The sequence below is a fragment of the Dendrobium catenatum genome, unplaced genomic scaffold, assembly GCF_001605985.2.
Source record: "Dendrobium catenatum unplaced genomic scaffold, ASM160598v2 fragScaff_scaffold_1574, whole genome shotgun sequence".
NCBI classification, from domain to species: Eukaryota; Viridiplantae; Streptophyta; class Magnoliopsida; order Asparagales; family Orchidaceae; genus Dendrobium; species Dendrobium catenatum.
The window spans coordinates 1,149,623-1,168,924 of NW_021320036.1; the positions used below are offsets into that span (position 1 = coordinate 1,149,623).

The following is a 19,302-nucleotide window of genomic DNA, read 5'->3' on the forward strand; positions in this document are numbered from 1 at the left end:
AAGTGTGGAAAACACAAAATTTTCATATCAAATTAACCATCATATTACAATAGCTTAAGGCCCTATATATAGGCCATAACATGAGAAAATAAAAAAATTACAAAAATGCCCCTTGGGCCATAACACTCAAATAAACTAACCTAGGGGTAAAACAGGAAATAACATAAAATAATAGCTAAAATTCATAAAATAAATTTTAAATAACAATTTAAATTAGATCCGTCGATTTACAACACCTCCTGTGATAGATGCGTCAGATCTTCGTGCCGATGTCCGCATCAAATTTACAAGGTTTACAAGTCCTGTGTGAATGTGTTACATTATCATTTGTTAGCATATCATTCAAGTATTGGCATAACACATAACTACCCATGTTCTACGGTATTTCATTGAAGTACACAACAATAAAACTAAAATAAAATGGTAATCCTAACATGGTTAATTCAAATTCACTTGCATACACTACACCTAGAAAAAAAATCCAATTCTAGATGATAAATTACCTTATTTTTAAAAGAAGATAAACACCCCAAAACAAGATTGCTTCCATTAAGCAATAATATTTTGCTAAAGAGTATATAAAGAAGATCTTTGAAAATAATCCTATGATGCACCGACACGGACACGGTGACACGGATACGACACGGACACGGCATTTTTTAAAAATATAGGACACGGGTGCGGCGTGGATATGGCATAATAATTTTTTAATATAATATATAGAAATTATGGTGACATTATATTAAAAATGACAAGCAATAATAAATAAATTTCATGATAACTTGTTTAGCTTATAACATAAAGATGTTTAGTACAAAATGTCTATCATTCAACATAGAAATTATAATTTCATTTATATCTTGATTATTCATTGTTTTTATCTAGATAAGATTGTAACAAACCAAACATGCATAGGAATACATCAAGTTAAATTGATATGAAGTGAAATCAAAATATCCCAATAATAAGATAACATGAATACAACAATATACCGGTCTGTCAGGGGTCCAAGGGGGCGCTGCCCTATGGCGGGGTTCGACCTGCGGGCCTGCGGGGGTTTCCAGGGGTAGCGCCTCCAAAACAAATTTTTAGGGTATGAGTAATTTTGAAGTTATGCTTGTTTTTAAAATTCGTAAGTTGTTTGTATGGAAAGATTCCGAGCGGTACCTAGCATGTACCTGGAAGTGTATAAGTTTAAAGGGTTGAGTGTATAAGTTTAAAGGGTTATTGAGATCATATGAAAGCTAAAAGTAAATGGAAGACTTGTTCTTTCTTTGATTGGAATAATTGGTCTGTTTTGAAGTGCTACACTTTTGAAGATTACTAACAATTTCTAAATTGTAATGTGACAATTGTTGTCCACAAAATATCCAAAAGAAATCAGATTACTGGACAATGAGGAACAAGATATATGACTTAAAGATGTAATTTTTTTAACTGTATATGACATATACCACAAATTGGAAGAGGTTTCCCATCAGCAAAGTGAACTTTTAGAATTGCCATGGTAACGAAGTACAAATAAAAATTTGTGCAGGAGTGATCACAAGCTGAGATAAATTTAAGTTGTCACTGATCGAAGATGAGAGAGATGCTTCAGCAGAACTAAAATAGGTGTGACCAGTCTTAGTTCTTTTTGATCAGGTCTCCGTCAGCATTCAGTCACCTTCCTTCTTGTAATCTGCAATATTTCGGATTAAAGGTACCACCAATATGGCCATCATTTTTTGCATAAATAAACTACATTTTGGCTCTCCTTCATTTTAATTTGTAAAGGAAGCTTCAACATTACTCGGAGGCACTGAGGTTTTTTCTGCTTATAAAACATCTTGGAAACATACATCTAAATACGTTACAGACTTTGTTTTCATCAAACTCTCTCTAACGATCTAAAATTTATCGCCCGTATTTCCTTGTTGGAGTTCTTGATCAACAAACAGAGCTTAAACATAATATTTTCATAAACGATAGAATAATATTTCATCCATAGATTTACAAATCCCAAATAAAACTCCTAAACAGTTTCTGTATCACGTTATATATTCGTTAATCTCAATTACAAAATTGCATTTCCTAGAATCATCAACTTGATGATCTAATTTCATTAGAAATATGATTAAATATCCACATACTTAAAGCAGATTAATGAGCCCATAAATTTAAACCAACGTGGGACAATACAAAACATAGAATCCAGCTCATCAGCTATGTATAGGTTTTCTTCAACTTTTCAGTTTTTTTTTTTCCTTCAACTTTTCAGTTCTTTTTATTGATCTCCATTAAGTTTTGGTTCACTAAAAATCAATATAACCCCAAAATTTTCAGTTCATAATGAAGCATGCTTAATAAAACTCTACAGGAAATATTGTTTCCAATTGAAACAAACAGGAATAACATCAGATTTGGTATTAGGCTCCTAAGGTAAGAAATGCAATAACTATGGAATCCAAAGGGAATAGAGAACCCGAACTAATAACAAAGGATAGAATCTTGTGAGAGAAATCAGAGATGCTGAAGATAGTTTGCAAGCTCCTAAATATTTTTTAAAGCAGTAAAATAGAGATTGACTAGAGGAAAGTCCTTAGACAACTGATGCAAAAGGCTATCATAGCATGATAAAGAAGCTAAAAAAATGAGAGTCAATGCACTCTCCCTGAGGCCAAAATCCTCTTATTAAAAACGTTTATCTTCCAAGCATAGAATGTACATGTGTAAAAATGGGGTGATAATAGTACACAGTTGTCCCACAAAAAAAAAAGAAGCTAAATTCGCAACCTAAAAGGAAAACGAATATGCATATGCAATAGGGTATGCTATCACTGCACATAGTTGAATAGGACATGATATAATGTGTGCAACGTCATGTACACAGCTATTGACAGTTGCATCATGCTGTTTTCAGCAAGATCTTAGGGTGGAACATCATAAAATCTATCCAAACGAATGTCCAACTACTCCTAAAGTTGTGGTTCACTATCATGAACTATCCTCTGAATGAACTTCGTCTTCATTTAGGTTTAGATAAACCTTTTCCTAGGCAAAATCAGAAGGGCTTTCTTCTCACTTGATACTTCTAAATATCCTGATCTGGATCGCTTCCCCCTTTTTTTTTTCCACGGAATGTGAGTTATCATTCAGAATCTGCAATATCTCCCCTTATTTTACTTATACCTAAAAAAAGGACAACAAATTTGGCTTAAATTGGAATTATATGTTAATGAAAAGAATACTGGGATTTGGAAAAGATATAATTTTGAGTTGAGCTATATTTCATGTTGTCTTATTATTGGGATATTTTGATTTCACTTCATATCTTATATTTTTTTATGTTTTATATTATTCACTCATTAGTATATAAAAAATTTATCATTTTATGTTTACGCAATCTTTTGATTTTGAGGCTTACGCCTCAAAACGCCTTGAGGCTTACGCCTCGCCTCACGAATGAAAAACGCCTCAATACCCGAATACGCAATTTTAAACAGTGATGAAGATAGCGTTGTTTTTATTTTCTTTCTTTCTTAAAAATCTCTTCGTGCTTTCTTGTTGGATTTTGAGTGTTTTAGTTGATTACTACTATTTTAATAAAGTCCGGTTTCAGTTTTATCCATTGTTCTCTTTGTTTCAGTTCTCTTATACTTGTGCTTACATCATTAGCTCATTATTTTGAGCTCTTGGTTAGCTCATTATGAGCTGAAGTTTAGTTCATTTATTCAAGTTTAGTGGCAGCTCATTATTGTGAAAAGTTTGGCTCTTTCCTTTCCCCATGCTGCCTTCTCAGTTTCCCCATAGCCTCCTCGGTTCCTTGTGGTGTTCATCCTTCGGTTTGCTCCCTGAAAGCTGTCCCGTGGTCCCCCTTTTTCTGTTTTTGCCGTTGGCTCTTCGGGTCCCAGTTGGGCTGCTTTCCCGTGGCTGCTGGAAGCTTGTTCCGTGGCTTTGGTGCTCTGTTTTCTGTGAAAACTTGGTGGCTGCTGTTGGCTTTTCAATTCCTTCATTTATTTAGGTATTTGAAGAGATCTTTTTGGCTGCTGATTAATGGCTTTTGAGCTGCTGTTTTAGGTGTCTTTAGGCCTTCTATTTTCAGCTTTTAATTAATGTTTTGGGACAAATTTCTGGACAAAAATCTGAACTGAAATTTTGTCCTCCTTTTAATTGAATTAATTAATTGTTTTAGTGGTTGTTTGTATTCCCTTTCTTACCTATAAATAGGAGTTGTTTGTGGCTGTTTTAACAAGTTTATGATGTAATTTTTGGAGATAAAACCTGCGGGTTTGTTGTTTGGAAAAGCTTATGAGCTTTGTCCAACTTCCCCCTTTCCTTCCCTCTTTGAGAAAGCTTGCGAGCTTGTCTCCACTTCGTCTTCGCTTCTAACCTCTTTCTTCTCGCCGCAAGTGCCACCTCACCTATATCCTTCTTCTAATGGAATGAAGCTCCTTTAGGTTTGTTTTTGTCCAAGTTGGTAAAGTATTTGTAAGGTGTTTGTGTTCAAGAGTTGTAAGTGTCCTTTTATAATATTATAAAAGTGTTTTTGTTTCTTATTTTGTATCTTTTGAGAATTTGATGTATTTCTTTAGCATTTTCTTTACCTCTTTTATATAGGAAGTGCTTGTTTCTTTTGTGATCAAAAATTTGGGTCCCTCTCTCACATTTTTTATTACATCAAATTTCTAAAGAACTTAAGACCTATTAGTCTCCTCAATGGTGCTTACTAAGGCTTCGTTTGGGATGGGTTTTTTATTGCTTCTTAAAGAAACTTTCTAGTAAAAAATTAAAAATTTTATACTAGAAAGCTTCCTTAAGAAGCAATAAGAAATTCGTCCCAAATGAAGCCTGAATTTTCTAAGGGACATTATTGCAAGAGGGCTTATTGATGCATCATTTTGGTATATAAATTAATTTACTCTTCTATCAAAGAAAAAAAAAAAGAAATATTTTTATCTTCAAAGTGGATTTTAAGAAAGCCATTGATAGTTTCCCTTTTTATGTTCTTTTTAAAAAAATTTATATTAATTTATTTCCACCCAAATTTATCTCTTCAATCATTAAATCAATTACTCATGCAACTCTCCAAAATATTGTAATTAAATAAAATTATTAGGGGAATTAGGCAAGAGGAAGTGTTTCTCCTTTCTTTTTTCATTATCATTGTTAAAGCTCTTCACTAAATGCTACACACTGCTTCTTTTAACAATTAGATTGAGGGCCTTTACTTCAAACATGAGGAACCACACATTAATAGTCTTGAAAAATATGCTCCTATTTTATAAAGCTACCCCATTTTCAAACTAATATTCTTAAACACATCATGATCGTGTTTGAAAAAGTATATGGGCTGAGAATTAATTTCTCCAAATATTTTTTGAATTATCTTAAGAAACAATTGAATTTGAGTATCATTCTAACCAAAAGTTTGGATTTCTCTCTTGAAGCCCTTCCCTTTTAAGTATTTGGCTTTTAGACTCTAAAATTTTATAGTGTAATTTTTTAATACTATTCTCATAATCTTCATAGAAAAGCTTATCAAAATATCTCAACTACTTTTGTTGAATATCCACTTCTAATAAAAACTCTTTTTGATATTCAACATTAATGGACTTACTTGAACTAAACCCTTACTTCTCATATTTCATTGTTTGGCTAATTTATAAAAAAAAATTTCACCCTCATTAGTATCTAATATATTATATAAATCATTAAAAGCTAAATTTTTATATGGCATATTATTTTCTTAGACTCCATACTGGCCCATTTATATCTTTCCCAATTTTTCGAGCTTTTACACTTAAACCAATTTTTCTAACAAAGTTTCTTATTTTTTTATCTTTTACTGCACTCTTTGATTTCACCACCAACTATTTTTATTATTATGAGTTTTTTGTTTTGATACTCCAAGCACATTATTTGTGACATTTTTAATATTAATAGCTACTTTTTTTCACATAACATTAGTTTTCTCATGCTCAATCAAAATCATAAGATCTTGAATCTTTAGTATTTTTTGAATGCTCCCATTTAATCTTAAGATAATATTTTATTTTATTTTTATAATCCGTCCCTTCATCTTAGAAATTGTGTTAATGCTAGGGCGTCCCCTGGAAGCGACGCGCTGTATGGCCTGAATACAGTGACAAGTGTGCAAGGGCCGCTGCACCGGCGCCCGGGTTGATGTTGGATACATAAACTTTTACTAAGAATGATTTTACAATTTCATCAATCTATTTTTCTTATAAGAAAATAATCAATCTAAATTTTACTATATACATTCTTGTAAGTGATGAGATGTTCCTAACTTTTTTTAAATAAGGTATTAGCAATTACAAAATCACAAGGTAGAGCAAAATCTAATATGGTCCTACCACCTTTATCAATCACTCTAAACCCATAGTCAATACTTTTAAAATCTCATACCAACATGTCCATTTAAACCTCTTCCAATAATTTTTTTTCGTTAAGGGATATCTTTTGTATGAATTCTTTTAATTATTCCAAAATTTTTATTTTGAACACATATCCAAAACAAATTAAAGGGAAGATACACCAAATGGATGGAATATTTAACCTCATTTCAATATTCCCTCAAGCATAAATAGAGACAATTCAATCAAGTGACAGATGTTCTAAATAGAAGGTTACTTATAATCAACACCTTGCAACTCAAAACAGTGGTATTTGAAGCCAGAAAAAGAACTATATGAGCAAGATCCTGATTTCAGAAAATATGTAAGGTATGTCAAAAGAGTTCCTTTAAACATTTTCTGATTTTCATATTGACCATGGGTATCTATACTTTGGCAATAGGATTTGCTTCCTTTAGGGAGGCCATTTTGTATGAGTCATGATGGCAAAATAACCAGTCATTTTGTCAAAGACAAGTCATTGGCTATTATCCAAGACATTTTATTGGCCCTTACTCGTCAGAGACATAGAACACTATGAAAAGAAATGTTAGAAATGCCACCAAGCCAAAAAAAAAAAAATGTCAACCTGGAGCAGCTCCATACATGCCTTTACTCGTTCCCAAATTATCATGGACTCACGCTAGTATGGACTTCGCAGTAGGACTATCAAATACACGTTATAAAGATTCCATCATGGTGGTTATTAAGAGATTTTCAAAGATGGCACACTTTGTACAATGCTGCAAGACATTTGATGCAACCCACATTTCTAATCTTTATTTCCAAGAGATCATTAAATTGCACGGTATTTCTAAAACCATCACATTTGATCAAGGCATCAAGTTCATTAGCCACTTCTCAAAGATGCTATGGGACAAATTATGAACAAAGTTACATTTCAGCTCCATCGTACATCCACAAATAGATAGACAAACAGATAGACAAACGAAAGCTGCCAATAAAAATTTAGGTAATCTCTTGAGATGTTTTATAGGCAAAAACATCCATCAATGAGATATAATTCTTCCTCAAATAGAGTTTGAGTACAATCAATCTCGAAGCCAAACCACAAGGCATAGTCCCTTTGAAGTAGTCCATGGAAGAAATCCCACATCTCCCATTGATTTAATTTCTCATATCCATCTTACAAAATGCCATACAGAAGCTAAACAGCGCATTCAAGAAATTCAAAAGGTTCATGAAGTGCAAGATCAAATGAAGAAATAAAAATATCAAGTATATGCCAACAAAAACAGAAAACATTGAGTTTTCAAAGTGGATGATTTGGTATGGATCAAGTTACGCAAAGAAAGGTTTGCAATAGGTCCTCAATTGAAAACTAAGGCAGTTAGACCATTTTGCATTATTAAACGCATCAATGACAATTCTTATCAACTGGAACTACAATGGTGACTACCAAAAAATATGCTACCTTCAACATTTCATACTTAACCCCTCGTTACAAAGAATCATTGACTTCAAATTATGACAAAATCTCTCTAAGTTGGGGAGAATGATGCAGAGCACTCGTCCAATTTAATAAACCGGACCAACCTTTTTTTATTTTTTTAATTCATTTTTAAAAGTCTTTAGTTCCTCTAATAATCTGTTATTTCCTTCACCCTAGCCTTAAACTTATACATAGGGAAGCCTTAACCTAATAATTTCAGATTTTGAATGTTAGAAAAGAATAGAGAAAGCTATTCTTGGTTCCTTCCTCTGGCTCCTGGAATTCCTTCCAGGTGGTGGACCAACTCTCCTCCTCCGCCAGTGTCTCTCTTATCCGCCTACGGCAACAGTAGCCTCCTCCTCCCGTTCTTTCTCCACAGCTGCCCAAGGCCTGCAGTTCCAGACCCTGCCTCCACTGCAGCCAGCGCCAGCCACGTCAAGCCCTTCAGCCGCCATGTGGGCCTATACTGCCGCCGGATCCTCCCTCCAAAACCACCGGATCCCTCCTTCACAACAGCTAGCCACTTCTTGCAGCTATCCATGACATCCAGCTGCCAGGAACTGTCCAACCAACAAGCAGCCAGTGGTTCCTCCTTCCCACTCCCCCCCACCCTTCCTGATGTCATTTCCTTCCAGCTCAGAGCATGGGTTTTCAGCCATCATTACAGCTACTGTCCTCTTATCCTACCTCAAGAAAGTAGCAGCTAAAGAGAATTCTTATCCTTATAGTCTTCAAGAAGACATCTAATTACTAGTTCCAAGATTCTTGTCTTCTTTTATCGTTGTTTTGTACAATTAACAAAATAATAAACCTACGAAAAAATGTTCATTAAGCTATACGTTGTAGTCAGTGTCCAGTATAGATGGCATTACCTTACATCAGCAGGCAACAAAATGCCAATAGAGCTTTCCATAAAGTCATCTCATATCCTACGAATACAAAAAAAAAGGCTATGGCACTTATACCCATTCATTAACTATTATTATCCAATTCCTTATTAAATCGACAAGAACCTCAAATTCACTAAATATCAAAATCCTGGTAAAGAAGTGATAGTAATGAAAAATTTGAAAGATCAACAACAACATCAAGCCTTTATCCCACTACGTGGGGTCAGCTACATGAATCCTTTTTTCTCCATTGTGTCCTATTAAAAGTCAAATTCTCGTTTAAATCTAATAAAGAAAGGTTATTCCTAATATTTTCTAACCAAGTCTTTTTAGGTTTACCCCTACCTTTCTTAACATAAGTCAAATTTAATACCTCTACTCTCCTAACCGGGTCATCGGAAGGCCATCATTTTATGTGACCAAATCATCTAAGGCGACTCTCTCTAATCTTATCTTCTACTGGAGCTACTCCAACCTTTTCACGTATATGCTCATTTCGTATCCTATCTCTAAGGTAAAACCACTCATCCACCTGAGCATCCTCATCTCTGCCACACTTAACTTAGTATTATGCTTCTCTTTTAATGGCCAACATTCGGCACCATAAAGCATTGCAGGCCTCACTACGATCTTATAGAATTTTCCCTTAAGTTTGAGGGGTGTATTTCTATCACATAACAAGCCGGACGCATTCCTCCACTTCAACCATCCAACTTGAATTTTGCTGATAATATCCCCATCTATTTCACCACCACTCTGAATAATAGATCCAACATTCTGAAAAATTTGAAAGATCACACTACAAAATATAATGTAGCAGACAGAATCAGTTGCATCATCTTAATATTCAAATACGGATGTGTGGGTCCATTTGCATATAGATTAGAACAAAGTGTCTCAAAGTACAAAGAGCAGCATCAGATGCAGGGATTATTCGACAATAAACTAAGGATAATTCAGTGAAGGGAAAGATTCAGAAAAAATCGTTAGTTTTATTCAAGGAAGACTAGTCTAATAAGTGAAGGAGAACGAGAAGTTTAAATGATGATAAGAGTTCAATAATAAGCAATTTCAGTTCATCTGCAGATTAGATAAATGTAGAGAGATACTTCAGATATTAAGTAGAAACACTAAGTGGATAAAAATTGTATATACAAAGCAATATTAGGGGAAAAATGAAACTAAACAAAAAAATAAAGAATATGAAATTGACTTGGCCAGTAATAGTATTTGAGAGAGTGTTTCTACGCTCAAAGATCAATTTAAACTATAGTGTAGACATAAGCACTCCACTTCTAGAAGTTCTTTAAAAATGGCTCATTAAAGAATTTATTCTACACTTATAACTAGATACGGAAAAATAAAAAGCCAAGTTGTATTTTCCATCAAATATTGACTAGAGAAAATGAAAAAAGACAAAAAATGCAACACTCATATTGGTTCTTCCAGTCAAGTAAAATATGGTAACATGCCGATAGAATAATTAGGCTGACCTCTAGAGTAGAATGGCAATCAGTGACAACTTCAAAGATTGCATCTAGTCCTTTAAGCTCCCTCAACCTTTCCTTGAAATTTCCACCAACCTTTCGCATAGTCTCAGTTGCATCTGATGGATATATGTGAGTAGAATTTAGAAGGATAGGCATTTAAAAAGTAAGAACCTGACCAGGCACATACAATTTAACATCACTTGGCCATATTATTCATAATATGATGTAACAATCCAGAGTACAGACATTATATGGAAGTATTAGCTTAATGAAAAGAAAAATGAAAGCATTTTTTAGGATTCCTCCCACTGAATTGAAAACATCTATTTTATATATGAAAATTGTGTAAATAACACTTGTGGATCACAACATTGTTTTCCTACGGAGTGGCAACTGGCATTTGATTATGCCACATGACCGTAATTCTTTCAATATTTGAATTAAGTAAACAACTATTACAACAAATGAACAATTTTTCAGATTCCAAATGTTACCTACAGGGTTTAGCTAGAAAAAATAATGACTTCCTGCAAAGCCATTATAAAGTGAATTAGATTTCTAAACATCAATAAATTAGAACCATTTAATGATATTTCCGCGCATTTACAAGGAGAAATGACTACCTCGATTGACATTATTTTGAAGCACTACCACTTCCCTTGGTGCAAGGCCATGCTCTTACCACCAAGGGTCTGCAACCTATGAATAACTTGAGTAAGAAAGCATGCAAGATACGTATCTACTGTTGCATTGAGTAAACAAGCATGCAAGAGAAGTATCTGCTGTTAATACAACGACATACCTTGTATTTCTATTTAGCAATGAAATATGATAGCAACGGGTTCTTATTCCTTGTAGTTGTTTGATTAAATGAAACATCTTAGTTGTCCGATGATGTAAGTAAACATAGCCCAAACTATACCTTGCACACACTTTAATTAAAAAAAAAAAAAACAAGCACAACTATTTACTTCATTTCGTTAATTTACTCCCTTTCCCTCTAAACAAACATGCCTATAATCAAATAAGAGAAGATTTTGCAAGTAAACATGAAAAGGCACTACTTGAGGCTGGTATTGGACTATCCAGTTAATCATATAGAAAAGAACTTAGATGTGAACATCTGTTCAGAGTTCTTCCAAGCAGCGTCCACTATACTTGAATAAGAAATAAATCACTTCGAACTCATAATATCATAATAATGCTAACCAAAACTATGCCACGTTGGGGCATAAATTTCAAGGACATTAAACAAGGGCTTACCTGCAAAAGAGACAGTAGATAAGCATGCTTTCTCCATGATCAGCAGAGCTATCCATTTCGAGCTGAACTCTGGCCTCTTCATATCATCGACATTCTCATTGCCAGATTTAATCTCATTACAACTTACAAGAATTTCTTTGACTTTTGAAATTATTGCTCTCGAGCTAGAATCAGTTCCTTTAATTGCACTATTAAGTGTTTGAGGCTTGTGTATTTCTAAGAGATTGAAGCGGACTTTTGGTGGCTTCTTCTCAACAGAATGACTTATTGGTGGATTCAATAGCATAAGAAGAAAACGTAGACAAGATGGAGAATCAAGAAGACCGACATCTTCAACCTGAAATCAAAGCAGTAAATAGAGAGGAAATATAATAGAATGATCATTTATACCTGATTCACTTCTACATGATTCATTCAAAATAAAATTTCCTCAATATAATGACACGCTTTGAGCCATAGTCATCAAATGCTACAATAAATTCCAAAGGCTAACATGTTTGGTAATCTGATAAAAATAAAACTCGGTGGAATTCATGCCGCCAAAGTTTATGAATATGCATTAAGGAAATAACCACGTAAACATACTTAGAAAACTATCATAATTTTCCTTCAGATCATCCCTCATTAAATGGACCCATTCATGGGGCATGTTACCGACTCTAGGTGACAAAAGCCAAGAAACAACAAAATGCATAATTCTAATCATCCAAATATAAAATGAAATTTAACCATAAATCAAAATCTAATAAAAATTTAAAGAAAATAATAAGAAACTTAACATCACCAAATGAAACCTTATCAAATTAAATTGATTATCTCAAAACTTGATGCAACAGTGGCAACAAGAACATGATGCAGTACTGTTCTGACTTGGCTGATTATTTAGCCAAGGCAACTCATAAAGGTCTAGTTCCTTGTAGAACAATTATGAAGAATCAAACCAAACTATAACAAATCTAAAACAGACACATTTTCAGAACTTTTTAGGACCATATTTGATTTTTTGGTTTAATTTCTTTATATTCTTAAAAAATATTTTATTAAGCTAAATTATCTTTTTGGATTATCTTAGGTTCAAGTTCAAATGCTTTGATAGGATTAAATTTAATTTCAAAATCTTTTTTCCTAATTTTTGTACCCTATTTCTATAAATATAGATTTCTGGCTTGTAATCAATTTGATGACCACTGATAATTGATGGAATTAAATTATTGTTGAAGCATGTTATGAGTGTTCTCACTAAAAATTGTGCACACAAATCTATCCAAGTTGTAAGTGGAGTTCTCTTCTTTTCTCTTTCCTTATTAATCAAAACATCAAATTGAGAAAAAAAACTGTAGGAGCTGTTTTTGGGTAAAATGAATTTGAAGTAAAAGGTTGACATGTATTTTGATATTATAGGTAATTAGTATGAAAATGATGCTAAGTAAAATTTTCATGTATGTGACATCTGAAGAACTCAACTTTTCCTGCAAAATAAAAGGACGCAAATCAAATATATTTCTTTTAAATCTCATAACAAAGCCACATAAATCCTCACTTCCGCATTGCTAAGTTTCTCTCATAGAAGAAATCCCCTCTCCATGCAAAGCACTTGCAAATGTGAGGTACGATCATCATGCTTAGATGCTTCTCCAAATCATGCTTGAATTAACCTCAATCATCAGATGCATCTCTAAATCAATCTTCGTTGCATATAATTAGATTTACAAAATATCTAATTATATCATTTACATAATAAGGATATATTATTCTTGTTTAGTTAGTTTAAAGCACTTTCAAGTAGCATTGAAGGGCATGCTCTCTATTTAGAGTGCCTTAGGAGTATACAAGGAAGAATGGAACAAATATAAAATATTTATATTGAGATTTTCTCTACTATCTCTTACCTCCTCTTCTTCTAACTTCTTTTATCTCTCATCCTCTCTCTCTAAAATCCCCAACACCGATTAATCTCATCCAAAATTATCATTATGATCCTTTGTATTAATTTAGTATTAGAGCCTATCCTTGGCCCATTTGCTTAGACGCAGCCATCATTACACATCGTAGTTACTAATAATTCGCATCGGGAAAAGTATCAAAATGATCTCTAGACTCTTCTATGAATAATCAAAATAGTCTTCAACTATATTAAAGGATTATTTTGGTACATCGTGTCTTTAAAGATGAACCAAAATAGTCGTTGAGGCTAATTTGATTCCTCTTTAAGGAGTTGAGGGACCAAAATAATCCTTTAATATAGTTAGTAACTATTTTGATAATTTATCAATTCACATCACGACTCATGCATGTCCACTAGCAATCTTGCTTCCTACAAAATTCACTCAAGCTTAGCTCACCCCCTAACCTAAGATCCCACTCATGACTTGTATTCCCCCACTCACATGCATATTTATTAATGATTTTCACAATACCTATCATTGCTCACCATCTCATCGACTCACAACCCCTATATTATATCATCTGCTATATATGTGTTGTCACACTTGTTTTAGGCTCCCTATACATGCCCTAGCTCTCATTGCATCATTAGTTTGCCTATCACAACTCCAACTCTTCTTGCATCCCCAATTACACGAGGTCTAACACCCTTATATCATTAGCAAGCCCTACGCACATCACACTCATTCACACTCTACCTCATATGCCCTTTGTCATCCTTCCAAGGCACATATTTCAAGTAATCAAGACATCCCTTACACACTCATAATGATCCTCTCATGCAGTCCAAGATTATCATCAATCTATATCCAATCAAAGAAAATTTATAATCTTGTTGAACTCCAAATCAACGCATAATTATGATTATCATCCTCCTCCTGCTCCACTATATCACTAACTCAAGATATAATCATTAGGATGACCTTGAAGATGATTCATATCACCAAAAAAAAGCTTTCTTTAGCCCACATCAACAACCCTACAATCCACATAAGCATTATGATTTCAATCATAACCCTTATAACGATCATAAGTTAAGATAAGAGGTATAAAAAATCACATTCATATTCCCATCATGACATTTATATTGTACGCATCCCTGATATCCTCATCACAAGCACCAAACTTCTAATGAAAAGCATTATATTATACATATAATTGATGTCCATCAACTAAAAATATGGATAAAAGATACCTATTACATAAGAAATTGTCATTAATACAAAATGTATCATGATTATCTTAAAGAATAATGTCTCCTCATTCACATACCCATCATATTGATCCCCCTCAATCTTCTTATACAAACAATTCATGGCACAAACCTGTTTATAACAATATAAATAAAAGACAGCCCTCCCCAACACAAACTCCACGCAAGCAACAATCTTATCCAGCTCCACAAACTCCACATATTCCACTAGCATTAAAAGCAACACAAAGCCCATTGAGCTCATGAATCCAACTAACTTTACCTACTTAAGGATGATGATTGATCACCCATGGAAAAACTTGCACCTGAGCTTGAGTCTGACGATGAGGTTAATCTTGACCTTTATTATGCACCTACAGATGAAGTTGAGCTTCCTCCATAGCTTAAACAGGAGACTATGCTAGAGATTGATAATGCAAATAAGTCTATGAAGCCTTCTTCTACTTTTCTTACTCTTCACCCTTTACAAATATAGATACAAGTAACTTCTTAAGTCTACATACAACTAACCACTCCATCACAGATTAACCGTCTTTCAATTGCTTCCACCACCAAATTGTAACGTAGAAGCAAATACATTGTCATAATGTATGGAGATGACCAAAAAACAAGACCCTCCCCCAGTTCCTATGTTACCATATACTTTTTCACTCTTCCAGATTAACTTCACACTACCAGCATTGTCACAATTAAAATGACATGGTATTCTCGCACAAATTATCGGTTTGAATTAGGATATAAATCAAAGTCTAGAGCCAAAGCCCCCGAATCATTTCATAAGTGATTCTACTAATATTCAGATTCCCATGCTCCAACTTCACCTCAACAACCACCATGGCTACCAGCCTCTAACTCATTAGAGATGAGTTTTCTAGCCCATGTGAAATAATGTAGGATCAGCATTGTAAAATGAATCAAGATCGTCGAATTATTCTCCAAATCAATCTTTGCACCGAAATCATTTAACCTTGTTATGTTTTAACTATGTAATAACGACACATTATTCATTTTCTTACTAGTTTAAAATACTTTTAGTAAGCATTAAGGATCCTTTTCATCAAAAAAAAAGTATTAAGGATCCTCATGCATATATAGGGAGCCTTGGGAATGCATAACGAAGAATGGACTGAACATGAAATATTATGACTTTCTTTACTATCTATCATCTCCTCTTCCATCGTATTCTATAACTTTGGTTTGAGTCGACCCGTTTGTCAAATGGGATAAGGTTCGGGTTCAAAAATGTAACCCATTTCTAAAATCGGGTTGGGTTGACCCGTAAACCTGAAATTAACCCAAAGTTGACCCAGGTATGGGTCCGCTAGCCAGCCTTCCATGCCACATTGCCACGGGCCACCCGTCGCCTCACCTAACCCACCTTCACAACGCCGTCACACTGCTAGCTGTTTAAACCCGGTATTTGAAAAAGAGCGGGTTGGCAGGTCGTGTAGGGTCAACTCAATAACCCGCATGGGTCGGGTCCAAGTTGGCAATCCTAGCTCGTTTGCAAAACCGAGTCAAGTTAAGATCAACTCATTTAAACCAGGGTCAATCCGGGTTCAACCTGAACCCCCGAACCGCAGTCCCGTTTTGACACCCCTAGGCGCAAATAGCACGTGCAATTTTATCTAGTAATTTTTAATACAATTATAAAGATTTTTTAATGCTTATATATTTTTTATTTATAGGTTAATATAATAATGATATTTAAATTATTTAATATGATAAAAATAGTTTACTTAGGTTTTTTTAAAAGTTTATTTGCTTTTCCTATTGCCCAAAGCCCAGAACCATCTGACAATCATGCTTTTAGGTTTCAAAGCTCACTACATTCACCTGGGTTTGAAGCTCATTGCATTCATCTCCTCCCAACGAAGGTAACAGACACTCTCCTTCGTTGTTAGGTCTCGACTCAAACCTTCTTCCTCCTTTCATCGTTCACTTCATTTGCCTGGTTTGAAGCTCACTGCATTTGTCTGCTTCAGCCAAAGGTAACACCGTAATAGGCTCTTTCCTTCATTGCTAGGTAATGACGCACACCTTCCTCCTTCCGTAGTTCAAAGATCCTCTTCTAAAATTGCACACTACTAAAATTTAGAAGAATTTACATAAATAGAATATTCTCAAGCAATTAGACCTCAATGTATTCAGAATTTATTTTTCTTTGTGCCACTTCCACAGCAACGTCAAAGCCAAAGGTCATGTACATATATAGGATGTCATTGCAAATGTTTTAGAGACGCCAACAGCAGCCACTTTAATCCGCCTTCTATTGCACTGCATGGTTAACTATAAAGAGAGAAGAAACTAAAATATCAACAAATCAATCAGTTGGGAAAAAAATTGAAATGTTATTGCTAATTATTGGGACAAATTTGTTAGGACTGACTTAATGTTGGTTAAGCACTAAATTAGTAAAAAAATATTTTGTTATACTTTTCAAGGAAATTTTAAGTGGGTAATTGATGTAGGCAAAGGGGGGGTCAAATCAAACCCAAAAAAAAATTGGTTTCGACTTCCCTTGAGTTTGCTAGCTCAATAAATTTTGAGCTGAAATTTAGCTGATTATGAGCCGGTTTTTAGTTCATTTATTGAACTAAAGGTTAGCTCATTACTAGCTAGGTTTTAGTTCATTTATTTTCTTATTTATGTAGTTCTTTATTTATAGTTTTGTCTCTTAAAATTCTTAGTTTGTCCATTCGGTTTCCAAAATGGCTTTTGGATTCCCTGTGCTTGTTGTTTTTCGTGTCTTGGCTCCTTGGATTCCACGGTTGGCTATTTTCATGCCTTGGCTCCTTGGTTTCCACGGTTGGCTGCTGGTTTTCCTGCTGGGTGGTCTTTCCCGTGCTTTGGTGCCTCGGTTCCGTGCTAGCCTCTTTGGTTCCGCGGCTGCCTCTTTGGGTCCCTGGCTGGGCTGTTTCCCGTGAGGTTGGGGGGGCTTTTCCGTGGTTTGTGATGCTTGGATTCCTGTGGGAAATCATTGAAGTGGTTGTTTGTATTCTCCTCTCATGTCTATAAATATGAGATGTTTTGGAATGTTTTAAAGTAATGTTAAGAAAGAATTTTTGAAAAGAAATCTGCGGATTTTCTTGGAAGAGCTTGAGAGCTTCTTCTTCTTTTTCTTCTTCTATCTCTCGGGGAGACTTACGAGTTCTTTCCACCCTTCTTCTCAGCTTCTAATCTCTTTCGTCTCTCCGCAAGTATCCACTCCATTGTATCCTTCATCTCTTAGAAAGCAGGTTTAGGTTTTAATTTGTGTTTGTGTCGTTTGTAAGAGTTGTAAGGTGTCTTGCTTGAGTCGATTGAGTCAAAAGTTTGTAAGTGTCTTTTTATATGAAATGTAAGAGTTTGTTCTTCTTATTACTTAGTTCCTAAGTCTCTCTCTTTTGTTATTTTTGAGGTGATCAAGAATTTCTTGGGAGGGGGCCTCTCTCTCCCCAGGGATTTTTGCTCACATCAGTAATTTACATTATTAGTTAAATATATTTTAGTTATTATTAAGATAGTTTATCTTTCAATTTAACATATTAATACCTATATTTTTACAATTATTTTATCGAGCATATTACATATAATAGAACATGAAAGCGAGAAAGTGGTATTAATGCCAAAAGAAGATATCAAGGAAAATGCTAAATTTATGCACTAGTTTTCAAATATATGTCCTTGAAAACTATGCAAGATGCACCATCTACTTACGCCCTCATATTCATGGAGGGAATTCACGACAAGAAATATGTCTAAAAAAAGTACAACTTCTATTACAACAATTTCAAAATGTGTCTCCAACAAAATTATCCTTAAGATTACCTTTCATGAGAAATGCCCAAAATATGATAATTTTGTCTGTAGCGCCGCTATTCTACATCATCCAACCTATGAATGAGATCTAAAAAATATGAAGAATTATAACATTGAGTAGAAGAAATCCTTACTAAGGGTCTTAATTCATGTGAGACAATTTTGTCTCCAACAAAATTATCCTTAAGATTACCTTTCATGAGAAATGTCCAAAATATGATAATTTTGTCTGTAGCGCCGCTATTCTACATCATCTAACCTACGAATGAGATCTAAAAAATATGAAGAATTATAACATTGAGTAGAAGAAATCCTTACTAAGTGTCTTAATTCAAGCGAGCACTGGCCTTTGTATAGTTTTTTGCTTTATTAGTTCCAAAAAAGAATAACACTCGGTGAATATGTATAGATATGACAGGCCCAATGAAAGAATTTATTAAATTATTTTATTCTTTTGATTACCATATAATGGATATAAATATATGATGATGCGAGCAAAAGATATAGGGAGCCTGTATCTTTCGATCACAAAAAAGACACGACGGACTTCTACCGACGAAAATGACTAAAGACGAGGAAAGGAAAGAACAAACTCTTACATTTCAAATAAAACTAAAAAGAAATTAAAAACTCAAACTCGACTTGAAATAAAATGACGACACCCTAAAGTTGTTGCACTTAGAGAAGAGGGATACAGGTGGAGTGGCACTTGCGGAGAGACGAAAGAGGTTAGAAGCCCAAGAAGAAAGGTTGGAAAGAGCCCGCAGGATTTCCGGAGGGGATGAGAAAGAAGGGTGGAAAGAGCCCGCAGGATTTCCAAAGCCAACCCGCAGGTTATAACTTTTCCAAAAAT

At 34.3% G+C, this 19,302-nt stretch overlaps 1 protein-coding gene across 1 annotated transcript in view; it reads right to left on the bottom strand.

The window, feature by feature from the left end:
* LOC110108174 overlaps positions 1-19,302 on the bottom strand; it is a 77,916-nt gene that overhangs the window by 41,252 nt on the left and 17,362 nt on the right. Inside the window, exons 3-4 of the mRNA XM_020838695.2 lie at positions 11,492-11,828; positions 10,232-10,344 (exon numbers count right to left, since the gene is read on the bottom strand). Coding sequence (XP_020694354.1) covers positions 10,232-10,344; positions 11,492-11,828 — 450 coding nt within the window. The remainder of the gene's footprint in view (positions 1-10,231; positions 10,345-11,491; positions 11,829-19,302) is intronic.